Raw genomic sequence first — 20,641 nt, 5'->3', positions numbered from 1 at the left:
TTCATTTACTCACAACAGAATTGGAAGTTTTCATGGTTGAAAACCAGTCTTAGTACTGGTTTAGTATGGTTTGCTGGAATAATGTAAATAACAAGTTTGAAATTCTAAGCAGTGAGGTACGGTAATTATAAAGAAGCATAATAAAGCTTTCAGTCCTCTCGGCTGGACTACTGTAATGCTCTTTACATGGGGCTTCCCTTGAAGACCACTCGGAGGCTCCAACTGGTACAGAATGCGGCCGCGAGAGTTGTCTTGGGAGTTTCCCGGTACTCCCATGTTACACCTTTGCTCCGCGAGCTGCATTGGTTACCAGTTGTCTTCCGGGTGAGATTCAAGGTTCTGGTAATGGTCTTTAAGTCCCTACATGGCATGGGTCCGGAGTACCTCGGGGATCACCTGCTGCTGGCGTCAACTTCCCTCCGCCCTGTGCGTTCCCACAGAGAGGGCCTCCTCAGGGTGCCTCTGGTCAGAGAATGTCGGCTGGTGGCCCCCAGGGGGAGGGCCTTCTCTGTGGGCGCTCCGGCTTTATGGAACCAGCTGCCGGTTGAGCTCCGGATGGCACCGGACCTTCGCTCCTTCTGGCGCGGTCTGAAGACCCATTTATTTGAACAAGCTGGCCTGGCCTGATGGGGGATGTTAGGGTTTTTAATGGGTTTTTATATTGTTACTGTTTTATCTGGGCAATTATTTAATTCTCTTTTAATTTTTGTATTTTCTATTTATATGTGCCCTGTTCACCGCCCTGAGTCCTTCGGGAGAAGGGCGGTATACAAATTTAATAAATGAATGAATGAATGAATGAATGAATGAATGAATGGAACTGCCAGATTGAGTACAGATCATCTTGGAGAAGGTCTATGTGGTCATTCACTTGTTGGCATTTAGTCCAAATATGCACTTGGAAGGAAAGCACTGGTTTTGATTTCAAGGGAAAGAAAAGAACTTGATGGGAAATTTGCCACTTCTGGCTGACTGCATAAGCATGTACAATCTGGACAATATTTAATTATCCTTTCTTTTTTTATTAATGATTCTTACACAGACTATAGTTACATTTCAATATGAAATATTTATTTATTTTATTTATTTTAATTCCATTTATATCTCGCCCTTCTCCGAAGACTCAGGGCGGCTTACAAGCTTAGCAGTAGCCTTCATTCTATGTATATGCTTGCTTATTAGGGCTTTCACACACACCCCAAGCGGCATTATTACAAAGTCAGCTTAATTGGAGCCTTTGTGGAGCAGTGGGCTAATGCCTCCTTAAGTAACACCAGCTGCCTGCAATTAGTGCAGGTTCGCATCCCACCAGGCTCAAGGTTGACTCAGCCTTCCATCCTTCCGAGGTAGGTAAAATGAGGACCCAGATTGTTGGGGGCAATTCAGCTGACTTTGTAATAATGCCACTTGGGTGTGTGTGTGAAAGCCCTAATAAGCAGGCATATACATAGAATGAAGGCTACTGCTAAGCTTGTAAGCCGCCCTGAGTCTTCGGAGAAGGGCGGGATATAAATAGAATTAAAATAAAAAAAATAAAATAAAAAAAATTGCCCCCAACAATCTGGGTCCTCATTTTACCTACCTCGGAAGGATGGAAGGCTGAGTCAACCTTGAGCTCAAAAAATAAAGGGAACAGAAAGTAAGACACCCTACTATTAAATACAGTACATTGTGTTGTTTAAGTGTTCCCTTTATTTTTTTTGAGCAGTATACTTTTATTTCTGAGTTAACATTTCATGTAAACCTGTGATTCAATTGTAGCTATATTTACCATTTTTACATGCTGGATATTTCTATACATTTTATGGATTTGGTCACAGAGAACATAAACCATGTAACGTGCTTCAGTGATGAAATTGTTTGCACAATTGACTAATGTATTAACAGCAAACAAGGGCACAAATGTTGGAATAAGAGCCTAGAGCCGTCATTCATTTTGTAAATATTTTTTTAAAAATATTCCAATTTTGCTATTTTTAACGAAATGACTTGAGCAAGATAATCTTGTATTAACTTTCTATTTTAGAAATTCCTCCAATAATGCAATGAGGAACTAGAACCTGTTAAATTTCACACAGGGCAGTAGAGATGGTATATTTATGTGGTTATATTTTTTTAAAGGCCATGGCTTGAAATTCCTTTCCCAAAACTATAAAATACCTGGTAACTTTTCCCTATTTGGCAAGGATTGAAATATGTGAGTTTTGAAAACATGTGCTTCCATCCTGTATTTTGGATATTTACTACCAGTGAAGTAATATACTGTACATCAGAGCAAAAATAAACTGTAGTAGCTAAAAATTGTCATTAAACACTTTATGACATAATATAAAATGTCATAAAACATTTCCTGTGCTGACATCTGCTGATACAGATCAACATGGACTATTTATTTAAGACATGAACATCTCTAAATGTATCCCAGCTTTTCCAGTAAAGTTGGTACATTAGAAGTTCTATCATTGTTGAAGGCATTGAGGAATCTGGTAAGGGATCAGAGATTGTTTAGTAGCTAATTAATTCTACCTTGTCTTAAATAAGTTTTACTTTCTTTCTTGCTTGCTTGAATAAAGAACAAGCCAGAGTTTCCCATTCAAGCTGAAATAGAAAACCACCACTATTTTTTATTTTTATTTTAATTCCATTTATATCCCACCCTTCTCCGAAAACTCAGGGCGGCTTACAAGCTTACCAGTAGCCTTCATTCTATGTATATGCCTGCTTATTAGGGCTTTCACACACACCCCAAGTGACATTATTACAAAGTCAGCTTAATTGCCCCCAACAATCTGGGTCCTCATTTTACCTACCTCAGAAGGATGGAAGGCTGAGTCAACCTTGAGCCTGGTGGGATGCGAACCTGCACTAATTGCAGGCAGCTGGTGTTACTTAAGGAGGCATTAGCCCACTGCTCCACCAAGGCTCTTTGTTGGATGGAGTGATTTATTGGTCATAGCAGCTGGGGCTGGTGGAGAATAAATGAACTATACATATATTTTAAAGTGTAATGTTTTATGTGACCTTCTAATGAACCCCTTTCAATTCAACATAATTAATCATAACATATTGAAATGCCAGTGGAAATATGTAATTGTTTTCTTAATTTTAATATAATGTTTAAACAATGTTATGGAGTACAGTATCACATCAAAGTTACTTGGTGCCTGAAGCTGCAATACACTTTTTTTGAAGGCCATTTTTTAAAAAAATGAGGCAACTCATGAAAATGAATAGAAAGAGAAGCAGTGATTGACAGCTTACTTGAAGCATCTGAGTTGGAATAAGATGCAGCTGAAACAGCCTTTGATGTAGTTTTATCTACATCTGTTATTCAAACTGGAAAGGTATGAATGAATTATGGCTTCACAGCTGAGGAGCAAGTTATAGATTCACATTTTTAAAAACATCTGTGTCCATTAACCAATGCCACTTTTTTTAAATGGGTCAAGTACATTTTCTTTAAATCTCTAGACTAGTAATTCCAACTTTTTTCTTTAGATAGATCACTACATTATCATTGAAAACTTGTCAAGGGTTATTACATAAACCAGGAATCAGCAACATAATGACATAGGTATCCTGGCACAAGAAGTTTCCATTAGATTCCAAAATTAAATATTTAGAATTGATAATGAGCAATCTTGTGAGATTTTTGGCTATTTTAAAAATATAGACCTGAGTTTATTTTGATAGCTGCACTGGAGACAGTCTGCTGTAACTCTGCATTATGATCTATGCATCACAAACTTGGAAACACTGTGCTAGACCACTTTTCTCATAAAAGAGATTAAGTTCTCCAAACACTACATCTGGACATTCTAAAGTGAGTCACAGTTAATGAACAATGTTTACTTGATTGGTATTTTTATAGACATTCCTCATTCTACTTTTTTTCATTTTTAACATTATTACAAAATAGAAGTTAAAATCTTAAAGCAGAACAAAATAATTCTTTATGAATAACAAGTAGGACTTCTGCTTACTAGTTCAATATAAAAACGTGTTTCTAAAACAGTATGATCCAATACTAAACTATGTTTTGAATTCCGGAGGGAGAACTAAAAACTGATGCTAACACAATTTTCAAATTTGTAAGCTAACGCAATTCATTTTGAATTGCTATTTCCATTATAACATTACATTTAAAATTTCTAATTAATATTTTGAATATTTATAGCCTAACTCTAGTAGCCTATTCTCTAGATAATATTCTGGATTATTAGAAAAATGAAAAAAAAAATCAACATCTGAAAAACTTTATCAAAATAAGAAGAGACATGTTATTAACGTATCTATATTTAGCCGGAAATGTTTAAATCATTCAAGTAAAGGTTATATACTGTAGTGATAAAATCATAAATTAATTACTTATAAAGTCGACACATTTTTCCTTAGAACTAACCACAAGAAATATATAATCCACAGAGAGATTCTCATTTTTAATCAATTTTGACAGTTTGGCCTAATCTAAGCTCCAGGATTTGTGTTGCTCAAAAGCTGAACATAAATCCAACATTGAAATAAAGCTGATAGAATATTCATGGCTAATCACCAGCCACTTGTCCAGTCCCAGAATTGGAATCCTCTGATCCTGATACCACAAAATAGTTAAAATAAATTCACCACCTCCTATTTGCCTCTTTTAAAAACTTTTGTTATAATTTCAATCTGTATCTGACAGGGAACAAAAATTTAAAATAATTTATTTCCAGGAACCGAGAAATTGTTTTTATACAACTGTAATTTTTGCTGTTCAGTGACCAGAACTGAACAGAACAAAGCTCCAATTCTTCAAGTGCCTGTTCCTGTTTAGATGCATGGAAAAAGTATGACAATGCAGCAGTTTGCATTTCCAGACTTAGTCCCTAACAGTCTATCTGAAGGTCATTCAGACTGTCTGGGAACAGCTGATTGCTCTAATTTCACTGAATGTAGCACACTCCCACAGTTATCCACTGCTATTTATGGAAATTTGCCCTGAAAGTTCATATTTGCTGTTTCTGTGCCTCTTTGTGAGAATCATTTGTATGATAATCCCAAGGGTCTGAGTTATTTTGTTTATATCAGATTTCCAAAATGTTTTCAGGATATGCAAGGGGAGCATTTGTTCTTGAAAACATTCCTAATCAGCCAGACAGGATTCACTGTTTTGCAGGCATTCAGAAATGTCTTGGTTGCAATTTATGTCTTTATTCCTCACTACTTCAAATGGAATTCTGTCTAAGGATTACTTCAAGCACTTGGTTTATTCACAGCATTCAGTCATATTGGAAAGAAATTAACTTTGATCCTTTTGTTGGGGAATTTGCTTCTTTTATTTTTGAACCCAAGTGCTCCATTACTATGGTCATATTGTAAGAATATATAATTCACCAACAAAATTAGCCATATGAAAATGTATACCGAAATTCTGCAGCTTTTACACATGCATCTAAAATGTGTAGCATATATCAGGTATCCTTGCTATATTAAGGTTGATTTCAACCCCACCTCAAAAAAAATGTGCTCTTATGAGGGTGATTTTTAATTTAAAGATGATTAGCAATATGTTACAGTTGTTGAATATTAATAAAATCCAAAAATTATTTCAAAATAAAATATTTTATCGGTTTTATATTCTAGTAATTTGTATTCATGAAATAAAGAACAAACAAGTTCAGTACAAAGTTCCTTAAGAAATGTTTTAAACTCTTTACACTTCTGGTTTAAGTTTGTATCTGTGAATTGCTTTCTAAATTTGGAAATTAGCATGGATGGAGATTTAAGACAGAGAAAGAATAATTCTCTGCTGATTCACTTTAAGTAGTCCATTTGTACATACACTCATGTGTGCATGTGTCAATCACCATCATTATTATCATTCCAAATAACTCCATTTCAGGATGAATGCCTGTTAATTGAAATTTGTAGACCATAATTTATCTCTCTGGCCCAATCAGGGTTGTTAGGTAGCCTTTTTTTATTTCTCAGCTTAAAGTTGGGAGAGACTAACTGGTTGAAAATCACCCAGCTGGCTTCTACTCATAAGGAAGAACTACAGCCTTTAGTCCATTTTCATTTCGACCCCAAACCACCCCAATGATGCCCTCGACGTGATGTCCCGTTGCCTGGAGGCGGTCTGGGTCTGGATGGGGAGGAACAGGCTTCGGCTCAACCCTGACAAGACTGAGTGGTTGTACGTGCCGGCATCTCGGGAAATTCAGATTATTCCACCTCTTACTATGGGGGGTGAGTTATTAGCCCCTGTAGATAGGGCTCGCAACTTGGTGTCCTCCTAGATTCACAGTTCTCCTTAAAAGATCATATAGGAGCTGTGACTAGGGGGGCCTTCGCCCAGGTTTGCCTAGTGCGCCAGTTGTGGCCCGGGATGCCTTGCGTGCAGTCACTCATGTGCTCGTGACCTCTCATTTAGACTACTGCAATGCTCTCTACATGGGGCTGCCCGTGAGTACCACTCGGAGGCTTCAGCTGGTGCAGAATGCAGCCGCGTGAGTTGTGTTGGGGGTCTCCTGATACTCCCATGTTACACCTCTGCTTCGTGAGCTGCATTGGCTTCCAGTTGCCCTCCGGGTGAGATTCAAGGTGCTGGTGATGACCTATAAAGCCCTACATGGCATGAGTCCAGATTACCTACAGGAACACCTGCTGCCGGCGTCAACTTCCCTCCGTCCAGTGCGCTCCCACAGAGAGGGCCTCCTCAGGCTGCCACCGGTCAGAGAATGTCGACTGGTGACCCCCAGGGGGAGGCCGTTCTCTGTGGGCACGCCAGACCTTTGGAACCGCTTACCGGTTGAGCTCCGGATGGCTCCCGACCTTCGCTCCTTCCGACGTGATCTAAAAACTTATTTATTTGAACAAGCCGGCCTGGTCTGATGGGTTTGGGGTTTTAACATTGATTTTAACTAATGTACTGTATCAGGCACAATTATTTAATGTTTTTTAACTTTTGTATCTTGTATTTTTGATATTTATTGCCCTGTACACCGCCCTGAGTCCTTCGGGAGAAGGGCAGTATAAAAATCAAATAAATCTAAATCTAAATCTAAACCTTAACCCCTACATGCTGATGTCTATATGTGTATAGTGGGGGTATTGTTATAATACATGCATATTAAGGCAAACTATACTAATTTTTGAATTTGCTACATGGTACAGGTGGTGGAAAATAGATTACTGTACCAGATGGCCTGTTATTTAAATAAATATAACCATAAAAGGGACGCAGTGGCTTAGTGGGTTAGGACACTGAGCTTGTCGATCGGAAGGTCGGCAGTTTGGCGGGTCGAATCCTGAGTGCCGCGTAACAGAGTGAGCGCCTGTTACTCGTCCCAGCTTCTGCCAACCTAGCAGTTCAAAAGCACGTAAAAATGCAAGTAGAAAAATAGGGACCACTGTGGTGGGAAGGTAACAGCGTTCTGTGCGCCTTTGGCGTCAAGTCATGCCGGCCACATGACCACGGAGACGTCCTCGGACAAGCGCTGGCTCTTCGGCTTTGAAATGGAGATGAGCACCGGCCCCTAGAGTTGGAAACAACTAGCACGCATGTGCGGGGGAACCTTTACCTTTTTAACCGTAAAAGCAATCTTTGTTAGTGGCAGTGACTGATGGGATAACCATCAAATCCTTCTGGCAGGAAGAGACAGTCTACTTGAGCCAATTCCAGTCTAAAAATCATTATTTGTTTTATTGTCCTTTATAATTATCTCTGCAAGGGAACATAAGATCTCTAAACAAATTATTTGTACATATATATGTCATATATATTCTAAAAGACATGTTTTTCTTGTTATCACTTGTGTTATCCAGACTTCCCAGTGTATGGATTTTTTTGCTGCTGTGATCTTAAATATATGACCAACTGATGAGCTTTAATTGCAATAAACTGTAAAAAAATGTTCTGATGCCAAAAAATGAATATTCTGCATTTAGTTTTTAGATGCCTGCTTGGCTAAGGATCTTAAATATTTGATGTATGTTATAAATCCTTCCTTCCTTTCATTTCATGTTTATAGTAATTTTGAATTTTGTATCACTTGACTGTATTTTACTTGTTTTAATAATTTTCTTTTCTTTTACCTGATGACATAGAAGAAGCATAAATATATTTAAATAATACAAAATATGATTTTAGAGTACTTAAATTTGATGAATTTGTCTATCCTTTAAAAATACTGTTTTAATTTAGTATACAATGACTACTGTTATTTAGACAATGCCACCTCTGGATTGTGAGTATCATCAGCAACTGCAAGAAAACAACCGTAAAATTCAGCATCACCAAAGACCAGAGGAGCTTCGATTTTCATTTTCTGTGCTTATATTACCATTTCAGATCAATTTAAAATGCTGAATGAATAGCTTGAAACTTAAGGACAAATGGTTTTTATCTCTCCTTCTGAAAATCCACAAGACTTAAAAAAGTTAAACTTTTAAAATGCACTTGTTTCCAATAAATCTATTAAACTATTTGATTGTTAATTTTTTTTATAAACAGGTTTTTTTAGGACCCAAGGAATGTTTTTTTAAAAAACAAAAAAAAAAACTAGCAATTAAGATAAATATAGTTTATGTAGAACTATAAATGATATGCTCACTGATTTCTGAATGAAGGTTCCTCTACTAGGTGGTCATTATGAGTGCTAATTTAGATGAAACTACTCTATGTAGACAACAAAGAATAGACTTTAACTGCAAAAAATGAAGCTTTTAGTAACTAGACCGAGTTGGAGAACTTCTTCATGTTGCTTTTATTTATTTATTTTAAATAGGATGTTAATACGGGAGATGGGAGTGAATTTGCTGACAGTGGAATTGAGGGTGCAGCGACAGACACAGACCTCCTTTCTAGACGTTCCAATGCGACAAACTCCAGCTACTCACCAACCACCAGCCGAGCCTTTGCTGGCAGTGACAGTGGCAGTTCTTCAACTGGAGACGGGGCACGTCAGGGAGTCTATGAGAACTTTCGGCGAGAGTTGGAGTTGAGCAGCACCAATGACAATTTGGACGAGGCTGGCTCTACCCTGAGTGATGAACAGAGCAGTGGGACTTTGAGTTCCCCAGGACAGTCGGATATTCTTCTTACAGCTGGGCAGGGAACCGTAAGGAAGGCTGGAACTCTTGCCGTGAAAAACTTCCTTGTCCATAAAAAGAACAAGAAGGTGGAATTGGCCACACGGAGGAAATGGAAACAGTATTGGGTTTCCCTGAAAGGTACAATGGATATGTTTTGTTTATCTGCACATTACAAAAATATAGGAGTGCCTAAAAATTACATAGAATTAAGGAAGGCTTGCTTGGAAGTTTTATGTGTGTGTGTGTTTGTGAGAAATATTGTGTGTCGCATGCTATTTGTAAACAGATATCAAACTTGTGTATACCTGAGTGTGAAGGTTCGTTCTCTGAGCTTGTGGGTTGGTTTCCAAACGTTTTGTTAACAGGCTAGGTAGTATCTTCAGCAGAGTTTAGGGGGATGTTAATGTTCTTCTGCTTATAAGGGCTTCAGATGTGGGTGTGTGAAGTGAGGGTTTGTGATGGGTCTTCTGATGAGTCAGGTGTGAGTCATCAGTGAGTCCTCTGATGGATCTTGTGATGGGGAGGTTACATCAAGTCAGGGTCATTGGGAAGTGAACACTGACATCCCCTAAACCAGGGGTGTCAAACTCGCAACATCATGTGACGTGTCACGACATATCGTGACTTTTTTTGCCATTGCTGGCAATGGGGTAGGCGCAGTTTCGCTATGATGCATCCGGCCCACAGGCTGGCAGTTTGACACCCCTGCCCTAAACTCTGCTGAAGATGTTACCTAGCCTGGTAAGGAAATGTTCAGAAACCAACCCACAAGCTTGGAAAACGAACCTTCACCCTTATCCTACACCCCAATGTACAGATATTCACCACTATTGCAAACCGTGTATACCTTTTGCAGGTTCATTTTGTGAAACGATCAATATTCTTTTCTGAACATACTGAGGTGTTGAAAGGCTACACACTCTTGAAGGCTTAGTACATGTCTGTTTTGAAGGTATTTCCACCTTGCTTGGTGAGACAACAGTTCCACCAAGATTGCAACTGAAGCATAGAGGCTTGGAGGGAGGCTTGGTCAAAGGCAGTATGACTAATTTGTCAAGCACTGTTAAGTATAGTAAATGCAAGCAAGAGTCTTTTGTTGTCTGGGTTTTTCTTTCTTAACATGTTTGGAGGTAACATAATATGTTAGTACAGGTAGTCTTCAACTTTATGACCATAATTAAGGCCAGAATTACAGCTGTAAGTCATTGCAGTTGCAAATTAAGACATCACATGGCCAGACCCAATTTTTCAACATTTTTTGTGGCAGTTGTTAAGCAAACACCATGGTTGTTAAACAAATCCATTTTCTCCAATGGGTATTTTTTGCTAGAAAACTGGAAGTAAATGCCACCAGCAAAAAATGTTGCAAATTGTAGTAAAGTGACCATGGGCTACTGCAAAGGCCCATAAAAGTGAGCCAGTTGCTAAGTGCCCAAAATGCAGTCACATGTTTGTGTGTTTGCATGAATGTATGAACACTGTTGTAACTTCAAAAGTAGGTCATGAGTAACTTTAGGGAGAGGTCTGTCAGAACTTTGCATGTCATTAAGACACTGATCATAAGTCATAAACATTCAGTAGAAATTAATGCAAATGGGGATAATTGGATACCAATGATTTTAATGATGGCCTCAGTTGCTGGTTTTTCACTGGGTAAACACTATCTCAAAATCAGCAATATTTTAAATTCAATTCCTTTATCTGTAAAAAAGCAAGTGTTACAAGCTGATATTTGATAGTAGTAATTTCAATCAAAGGTTTTAAAGTACCTTTATCCATGGATTAAAATGTATTTTTGTATTGGGAAAAACTCCTTTGCTTTATTTTTTTTATTTTAATTCCATTTATATCCCGCCCTTCTCCGAAGACTCAGGGCGGCTTACAAGCTTAGCAGTAGCCTTCATTCTATGTATATGCCTGCTTATTAGGGCTTTCACACACACCCCAAGCGGCATTATTACAAAGTCAGCTTAATTGCCCCCAACAATCTGGGTCCTCATTTTACCTACCTCGGAAGGATGGAAGGCTGAGTCAACCTTGAGCCTGGTGGGATGCGAACCTGCACTAATTGCAGGCAGCTGGTGTTACTTAAGGAGGCATCAGCCCACTGCTCCACCTAGGCTCTTAGCAGAAACAGTATGAGATTGTGATGAATGATAAATAGTGTGAATTAACATTAGATCCCAATCCAAAGTACATTTATTTGGAAATAACCTCCTACTCATTATACTTACAATAACCTGTGGTGATTGTTTTGGAATACATATGCCTAGCCTTGATTTTTTTTTTCTGATTTTCCTTGTGATTACAGTTGTTTTTCCCCTCGGATTGCTGAATAAGACTAGCTACATAACTCTCACAGTTTTACTACTATCTTAAGCAAGTGTAGTATAAATATTTTGTTCACATGGGCAATATGTGCGTAATTGCAGTTTTGGTTCCATTGCTTTTCCTTCCCAAGAGCACCTTTTCAGCTACAACTTAAGATGCAGCAGATAATAGGAACCATAAGAGCTTCAAAGAAACAGAATAGGATCCACAGTTTTGAACCAAACGATGCTTATTATTTCCCTCTGAAGACTGAGTAAGCTCTAGGTGAAGCTCATATCACCTTGCCCTAAATGAGAGGATTCCCATATGGTATTTGTAATATTAGGAGGTGGTGATGCTGGTAGTGAGAGCATCAGAATGGAATATGGCTCAAGGCAGATCAAAGAACAAGGGACACCGCAGCTATTTTCTCTATGGAATTATTCTAAAAAAATCAGCATTGAAATGCTAGTTAATAGCCAGATCCAAGGGATGGATGGTGGGTCCATTATTTCATAGCAAGGACAGCCTGAAGCCTATAGAAACTGAATGTATGTACAGATAGCCCTTGACTTACAACCACAATTGAACCCAACATTTCTAAGAAAGACAAATGTTGAGTGAGTTTTGTCTTGTTTTACAACCTTTTTGCCACAGTTGTTAAGTGAATCTCTGCAGGTGTTAAGCTAGTAACATGGTGGTTAAGTGAATCTGGTTTTCCAATTGACTTTGCTTGTTAGAAGGTCTCAAAAAGTGATCATATGTCCATGGGATGCTGCAGCAGTTGTAAGTGTGAAAAACAGTCATAAGTCACTTTTTTCAGTGTCATTGTAACTTTAAGCTGTAGTAATGTTGAGGCCTATCTGTAATAGCTTTGCTTGCATTACAGCTGAGTCCAGAAAAACTGATCAGCTATGGCCAGTTAAGGATTGGAGAGAGCAGTGATTCGGTTAACCCAAGCAGTGTGCAGGAAGAATGTGATAGTGTGACACAAATAAACCCAGCCATCTGGAGAGAAAGAAAAGGGAAAAGATGATTAGAAAAGAGGTATTAAAGGATGACTCAGATTGGATTACTGAGGTTTAGTAAAGTTAGTATTTAAGCTTTGAAATTAACAACTGCTGTCTCTTGCTGACAATTTTCTGAGGTCTTGGGTTAACCTGGTAACCGTATAACTTGAAAGTAGAAAATATACATTACGGTAAATTGAAAAAAATGATCTGAAACTCTGAAACTAATATAAATTTTAATTGCATCCTTCCAAGCTATTAGCTTAACTGAAAAATTGGGTTTTTTTAAAAAAAAACTTGAAACTTATCATTAGCTAAAAGATTATGCTAGTTTTTGTTCCCTTTCAGTGAGGCTAGATCAGGCCACAACATTTCCCCCCCAGAAAATTCTCATTATTTACTTTAAATCAGCTTGGAATATATGTTTCAAGGGTGTGTATCTTCTTTTGCATGTCTAATTACCCCCAAATGATTTTGTTTTAGGAACCAGTGGTTATATCTGCTGGTTCTTCCATTATTTGATTTCATTTATAGAAAGGCAGGACAATATTACTTGTGCAGATGGGTAAAAACAAAAAAAAGTTGTTTAACTTATGAAAATACATTCTATTTCCCCTTGCTAACTGACCAAATGGGCTCTAGTCCCAAAAATTTAATGACAATCAAGAGGTGTATTAAAGAGATATAGGACTCCTTCAGAATTATGCACATATGTTTTTCATCTATTTTCATCTATTCTATCTGCCAGTGTAATGTAGATTTTTAAATTATGATAACAAGTCTGACTCAGATTCCTTTCCTCACATGAAGTGGTCTTATCTTTGCTTAGTAGTGGCAATCCCTTTTATGCATTCCTTTGCAATTAGATACTCCTTTGAGGACCAGAACTGTATCAAGTTAATTTATTTCCAAAGAAAAAAAGAACTCATGAGAAATCTTGAATAATTGTTTCATGGAAGAACTTTGTTCTTTATATTTCTCCTCTTCCTTTTGAGGATTTCATCCACTCCATCCAATATGACTTTCTCAGTCTTCTACTTCCTATCCATCCATTTCCTTGTTTTTCTTTCATATACTTGTTTTGCAGTTAAGTCCTCATTCATATACTCTGTATGACCAAGCCATTTCAATGTACTTACTGTATTTCATGCTGGTCACTCACTTTTATACAGTCCACATTACTTTAATATAATAAAGTGGACAGAGGTGCACTGTTATGCAAGGCCCTCTTTACTTCTTATGGACAGTCATTTCTTACAACAAACCACATTGCTATCTATTAAATCTTAAAAAAAATTAAAATTTTCTATCTTAATACAGCATCATCTGCATACAAAAATGCAATGCAGTCATAGCATTCTTTTATTTATAAATTTGTGAAGTAATCAAGAAAGTCATGGACATGTCAAGCTCATGGCAATTGTTTTTAACTCAAATGCAGGGTTCCCACAAAGATTTCTTTAAACAAATGCGTTGCATGTATCTCAAGCTGTTGAGATGTAGAGAAAAAGACTGTCTCTAAATTAGATTTAAGCTTGCATAATATACTGTAGTATTAGGATGCTCAGTGTAAAATTGGGCTTTGTTTGAACCTTTTCCTACTGCCCAAAATATGCCATTACCATTGTCCTTACTATTCTGAAAGAATGCTACATATGGCCCAGTTATTGAAACTGGTAACATAGTTTCTGTATTATACTTTATGCATCTCTGTATTACTAAAAGTGCTATGTGAAATATGATTATTATTACCATGTATGCAGAAAATTCTGTTAATACTGGTCATTATATTGTCAATCTGGCATCAGCTCTGAACAAAAGGTGGGGAATGAAGATATTGATTTTTAAGTTTGTCAAAAATTCAAGTTTTTAGGGGAAACACTCTCAGTCCATAGAAGGCGCAACATGCTTGGTGAACATGGAATGCTAATTTAATGATTGAATAGGAATGGCAAATATTGTATATATATTATAATGCATGAAATGGAACATACTAAAGGAGGACATGGCTAAGTGTAGATATACACATTCCACAGCAGAATATACTTGCTTGCTTATTTATTTATTAGAGCTTCTACGGGCTATTATTTCTATTGTTTCATCATTCTGAATGCTGGCATTACATAAGATTATATTCTGCTAGCTGTGTTGTCTTGTTAGATACATAAGTTGCTAATAAGTTGCTGTTTTTCTCAAGGTTGTACTTTATTCTTCTATGAAAGTGATGGCAGATCTGGGATAGACCACAACAGCACCCCAAAGCATGCAGTCTGGGTGGAAAACAGCATAGTGCAAGCAGTACCTGAACATCCAAAGAAAGATTATGTCTTTTGCCTCAGCAATTCTCTTGGAGATGCATTTCTCTTTCAGGTTAGTTCCATCCATGTTGTTGTGGCTGCTGATGCTGATTTCCTTCTTGATCTTATCCTTCAGAGAAAGCCCTGGATGATACATCAGCAGTTGAAGAGGGCTCCTAATTATTGACCTGCTTAATTACTTATAACTGTATAAATTATAATCACTATTGATATTTAGGGTTTTTCCTTTATTCACTACCCAGAGTTTCATTGCATAGCTAAGTGTTGTAGATAGATAGATATCATAGATAAATGTGGGCTCATTTTATAAATTGGGCTGATCCAAAATACATAGTGATAGGATGTAAACAAATGCTGGGGAACTTTATGCAATTTAGAGCTGATAGGAATTTGTTCCCAGGTTGTTGTTTGTTTGGCAAGACCAGTCTACATCATATCATTCCATGGTTATCCTGTGATATATTTGGGGCTCATATCTTCCATTCCATACTCAGAACTGCCTATATACTCAGACATTACTTTAACTTCTTAGGTAAAGGTAAAGGTAAAGGTTCCCCCGCACATGCGTGCTAGTCGTTTCCGACTCTAGGGGCCAGTGCTCATCTCCGTTTCAAAGCCAAAGAGCCAGCTCTTGTCCGAGGACGTCTCCGTGGTCATGTGACCGGCATGACTAGACGCCAAAGGCTCACGGAACACTGTTACCTTCCCACCGTAGTGGTCCCTATTTTTCTACTTGCATTTTTACGTGCTTTCAAACTGCTAGGTTGGCAGAAGCTGGGACGAGTAACAGGCGCTCACTCTGTTATGCGGCACGTGGGATTCGACCCGCCAAACTGCCGACCTTCTGATCGACAAGCTCAGCGTCCTAAGCCACTGAGCCACTGCATCCCTTTTAACTTCTTAGGACGGTCCTTGATTAGGACTTGAACTGTTAAGTTTTTACCAGTCCCAGACTGTGAATCGAATTGAAGACTAAATATAGGGAGTCCCCAAGGTACGAGCCTAATAGAGCCTGCCCATTAGGCTCATAATCGCCAAATGAATCAGACTCAATATTACAACATTTTCAAATCAAACTTATTAATTGAATCAAATGGGTCGTTAAATGAAAAGATTTGACTTACTATTTCCTCCAATGGCTGCCTGAACTGAGAGACTTTTCCCACTGCAGCTGCAGGCTGTTTCCAGCCGCCAAACAGCTGTTTCCGGTTTCAGTAACTACAATACTGTAAACTGCCTCCCAAGCAGGCAGTAGGCTTAAAAAATACCCCATTTGTTACTAGGCAGCTCAAGCTTCTTCAGAGGGTGTGTGTGGTGGAGAACTCTACGATTGCAGCTGCCACTAAAGTAATTAGCTTTAGCGTCTGGAGGCAGGCATGCAAGGAAATGGAGGTGGAGTTTACAGATCTGTTGGCTTGCAATAGTAACTGAGATGGAAGGGACCTTGGGGTCATGTAGTCTAACCCACTGCTCTCACAAGAGAGCACAGTACTGTACTATATTTCTGATAAATGCCTATCCAGTCTCTTATTAAAAGCCTCCAGTGAAGGAACACCCGCAACTTCTGGAGGCAATTTAAATTTAAAACCTTAAAAACAAGAACAACATTGCCCCTGATCAGCACAAGCCTCTAGGGGCAGAATTTATGGTTGGTGTGTGCTAGGGAGAGGAGGCAGCAGCAGCCACATGCTATAAGTTTCAAGCAAATGCAAACAAACAATCTTGCTAAGTACTGTACTTACAAGCACAATAAAAAGCAGAGCAGTTTCCAAAGTGATTACAAACAATACACTACACTACAATACAATACTATACAGTAGAATATTTTAAAATACTTACAGAAGTAATTCTAACTCTACAGTAGTCCTCAAGCCCAGCAAGCAGCAGATCTTCCATGCGGCTCCAGGAAAACAAAAACAAACAGTTGTGTCGGCCTGCAATAATCACTGGATCTTGTTTTGCCATGTGACCAGGCACAAACATACCCCCCAAACCCTCACTTCCGGTTTCTCATAGGCCTGAACCAGCCCAGGCAAGTCACAGAGTTAAAATGGCCACCGCGGCAGCCAAGACTGAATCCAAGTCACATGGCTACAGAGGCCTGTTTTTGATCGCAATTTTGAATTTCTAATGTAAGTACTGTTTCTGAATAACCTCGTTTTTGTGAAATCTCACTAAATAAATGCTCGTATCTAGGGGATTATCTGTACTAACAACAACAACAATAACAATAACAACAACAACAACAGTAATAATAATAATAATAATAATAATAATAATAATAATAATAATAATAATAATAATAATAATAATAATAATAATAATACATCAAGAGAGTGAAAAAGATCTTAAGGAAGATACTGGACTGGACTGGACTCAAGCAGAAACTAAAAGCAATAGATAGGAAGACCAGAAAAATAAATCATGCCTTCATCCTTGCAGCGACACTGACAGACTTTACCTACCAAGGCAAATAGGCGAGCATGGAAGATTGCAAGTACATCAGATGCTTGAAGAAGAAAAAATGTCTTTGGAAGAATATCTGAAGGACAATGATGAAAATGCACTGAAGTTAGGACATCAGGAAGGCTTACTGACTACTTAAGAGACCAAACTGGGCTACAAAAAAGACTAAATGCAGAACAGAATGGAAGCATGGGAAGAGACATTACATGGCCAATACACTAAAAAAAATTGCTGGGAAAGCAGATAATAACAAGACCTGGCAATGGCTAAGAGCAGGAAAATTGAAGAAAGAGACTGAGGGACTAATTCTGGCTGCACAAGACCAAGCCTTAAGGACAAATGTATACAAAGCCAGAATTGAGAAGACAGCAACAGACAGTAAAGTGACTCCTATGCAAAGAAGATAAAGAAATAGTGGACCACTGGTAAGCTGCTGCAAAAAGATCGCACAGACCAACTGCAAGCAGTGGCATGACAAAGTAGCAACAATGGTATATTGGAAGATCTGCAAGAAATATAATTTGCCTGCAAGCAAGAACTGGCGGGACCATAAACTAAAGAAAGTCATAGAAAATGAAGAAATTAAATTGCTCTGGGAGTTTAGAATTCAAACAGACAGGCATCTGCCACATAACACTCCAGATGTAACAATTGTTGATAAGAATGACAAAAAAAGTCTGGATAGTAGATATGGCAGTGCCTGGAGAAAACAGAATAGAAGAGAAAGAACTGGAGACAATAACAAAATACAAAGACCTACAAATACCGTATTTTCCGGCGTATAAGATGACTTTTTAACCCATGAAAATCTTCTCAAAAGTCAGGGGTCGTCTTATACGCCGGGTGCTGAAACTTTAGGGACAGGGCTGGCTGGAAAACCTGGAGCGGATCTCCCATTTTGTCTGCGCAGGGAAAGCGGGACCAATTGGAGAAGAAGCTGCAGTCTGTGATTTTTTACAGGCTGGGGTCTGGGCGTCTTTCCTTCTAAAGTTGAAGAGCAGCTGTAGTCTATCCCAACTTGAAAGGCAGGTGGGGAATGCAGCAGTCAGAGCAGCTGCTTAGCTCTAAGGACACATTTGACTCAGGAACTGGGCGGGCTGGCTGGAAAACCTGGAGCGGATCTCCCATTTGGTCTTTTTTTTAATCCCATTTATATCCCGCCCTTCTCCGAAGACTCAGGGCGGCTTACAATTTAAAGCACAAATCAATGTGCTTAGCAATAGCCTTCATTCTGTGTATATGCCTGCTTATTAGGGCTTTCGCCCCCCCCAAGCAGCATTATTACAAAGTCAGCTTATTGCCCCCAACAATCTGGGTCCTCATTTTACCTACCTCGGAAGGATGGAAGGCTGAGTCAACCTTGAGCCTGGTGGGATGCGAACCTGCACTAATTGCAGGCAGCTGGTGTTACTGCGCAGGGAAAGCTTTAGAGTGAATTACGAAAAGTTTAATCCACTTGCACTGTTTTATGTTTACATGTTTGATGACAAACAGCCTTATGTTTATAAGTGACAGTTTTCCTACTAAGTTCCTGCATGTCATAAGCATTTAAATTAAAATTACCATATCAAAATCAAATCTGATGTTTTTTTAATTTTTATTTGGTGTGCGTTGGAAGAGGGGTAGTCTTATACGGCGAGTATAGCCCAAACCCTATAATTTAACAGGAAATGTAGGGGGTCGTCTTATACGCCCAGTCGTCTTATACGCCGGAAAATACGGTAGAAATAGAACAACTGTGGGAAAGGCAAGCAAGGATAGTACCAATAGGAATAGGTTCCTTGGGTGCAGTGCCAAGACAACTGGAGCACCACTTGGACACCACTGGCATTGACAAATTCGCCATCAGTCAACGATCCTGCAACAACATCTGTAACACCATAAAATATCCAGTTCTACCTATCCTAGGTCCTTGGTAAGGATTCAATAGGTGGACAAAAATGCCAAACCCAGTCTGAACATCTGGCTGAATGTGTGATGATCAATAATAATAATGTTGGACCTCAAAGGTGTAGAAAACATGTTTTTAATACCTACATTTAATATATGGGGAAACATAACATTAAAGGTAAAGGTAAAGATTCCCCCACACATGCGTGCTAGTCGTTTCCGACTCTAGGGGCCGGTGCTCATCTCCGTTTCAAAGCCGAAGAGCCAGCGCTTTTCTGAGGACGTCTCTGTGGTCATGTGGCTGGTATGACTAGACGCCAAAGGCACACGGAACGCTGTTACCTTCCCACCGTAGTGGTCCCTATTTTTCTACTTGCATTTTTACGTGCTTTCGAACTGCTAGGTTTGCAGAAGCTGGGACGAGTAACAGGTGCTCACTCTGTTACGCGGCACTTAGGATTTGACCCGCTAAACTGCCGACCTTCTGATCGACAAGCTCAGCGTCCTAACCCACTGAGCCACCGCGTCCCTAACATAACATTAGAACCCATAAAATATTTTACTGCAGTTCTATAAACACTACTTGGGATATTGTTTATAACTCTTCCCTGCTCTGCTTTCAAGTATGCATATATCTTTTGCATCAAAGGGGAAAAAATTGCCTAAAGACATCACAAAATATTTTTTTGTAAAGGTTTACTTTTTTAGATGGAGAGATACTCTTTTGTTAAAGAATAGGTATAGCACTGTTTTTCCAACCAGTAAGCAATTTCAGTGTGTGCATCTGCCAAAAATCTCTGGATATTGCTGAAGATTCTGAAATACTGAGTTGGGGTACTAATTCATGTGGGTTTCACCCTATTTGATTTTTGCATAGCCTGCATGAATTGAGGAGCATCCTAGAGCTGACATTCTTCATTTTTTGCATATTTATACTTGTGCTTAGGCATGTCTTGGCAGTTTTCAACTCTGCTGACCAGTATGTCCTTCTGAGCTGGCTCCACAGGTTGGGGATTGTATGAACTGTTTTATAATAGTTCTCGTCCTATCTCTGGGATCAGTTCTAGTCATGAGGGTGAGGGAGACATTGCTCCCTAGAATCCTCCTTTATGGGATGCTTCAGGTCCTGTTTTCTCTCTCTGCCTTTTCACTATCTACATTAAATCACTTTGCTGATTTGGGGTTTGGTATCATCAGTATGCTGATGACACCAATTTATATCTTTTGACCCTTATACTGTGATACTGTCGTTATTATTATTATTATTATTATTATTATTATTATTATTATTATTATTATTATTATTATTATTATTATTATTATAATTTAAATTTAAATTTAAATTTAAATTTAAATTTAAATTTAAATTTAAATTTATATACCGCCCTATTCCCGTAGGACTCAGGGCGGTTTACAGGGAGAATTAAAATACATAGCATACAAAAATTAAAAGCAGTTAAAAACTATAATTAAATTACAGTCCCTGAAATTAAACGTTATAATCGGCTTAGCACTAAGAGGGCCCCTATGTATTTATTTATTTAATTTAATTTCGATACCGCCCTTCTCCCG

General features: G+C 38.5%; 1 protein-coding gene across 2 annotated transcripts in view; it reads left to right on the top strand.

Moving 5' to 3' along the window:
• The window catches only part of TIAM1 (TIAM Rac1 associated GEF 1), a gene marked incomplete at its 5' end in the record, with an annotated part of 87,774 nt that overhangs the window by 15,086 nt on the left and 52,047 nt on the right, over positions 1 to 20,641 (top strand). For both annotated transcript variants that reach the window (XM_083361810.1, XM_083361809.1), the window contains 2 exons: positions 8,769 to 9,213; positions 14,593 to 14,765. In XM_083361810.1, the coding sequence (XP_083217936.1) occupies positions 8,769 to 9,213; positions 14,593 to 14,765 (618 nt within the window). The remainder of the gene's footprint in view (positions 1 to 8,768; positions 9,214 to 14,592; positions 14,766 to 20,641) is intronic.

The sequence above is a fragment of the Vipera ursinii genome, assembly GCF_947247035.1.
Source record: "Vipera ursinii genome assembly, chromosome: 4".
Lineage (NCBI taxonomy): Eukaryota > Metazoa > Chordata > Lepidosauria > Squamata > Viperidae > Vipera > Vipera ursinii.
This window is presented reverse-complemented; position numbering and strand designations above follow the sequence as displayed.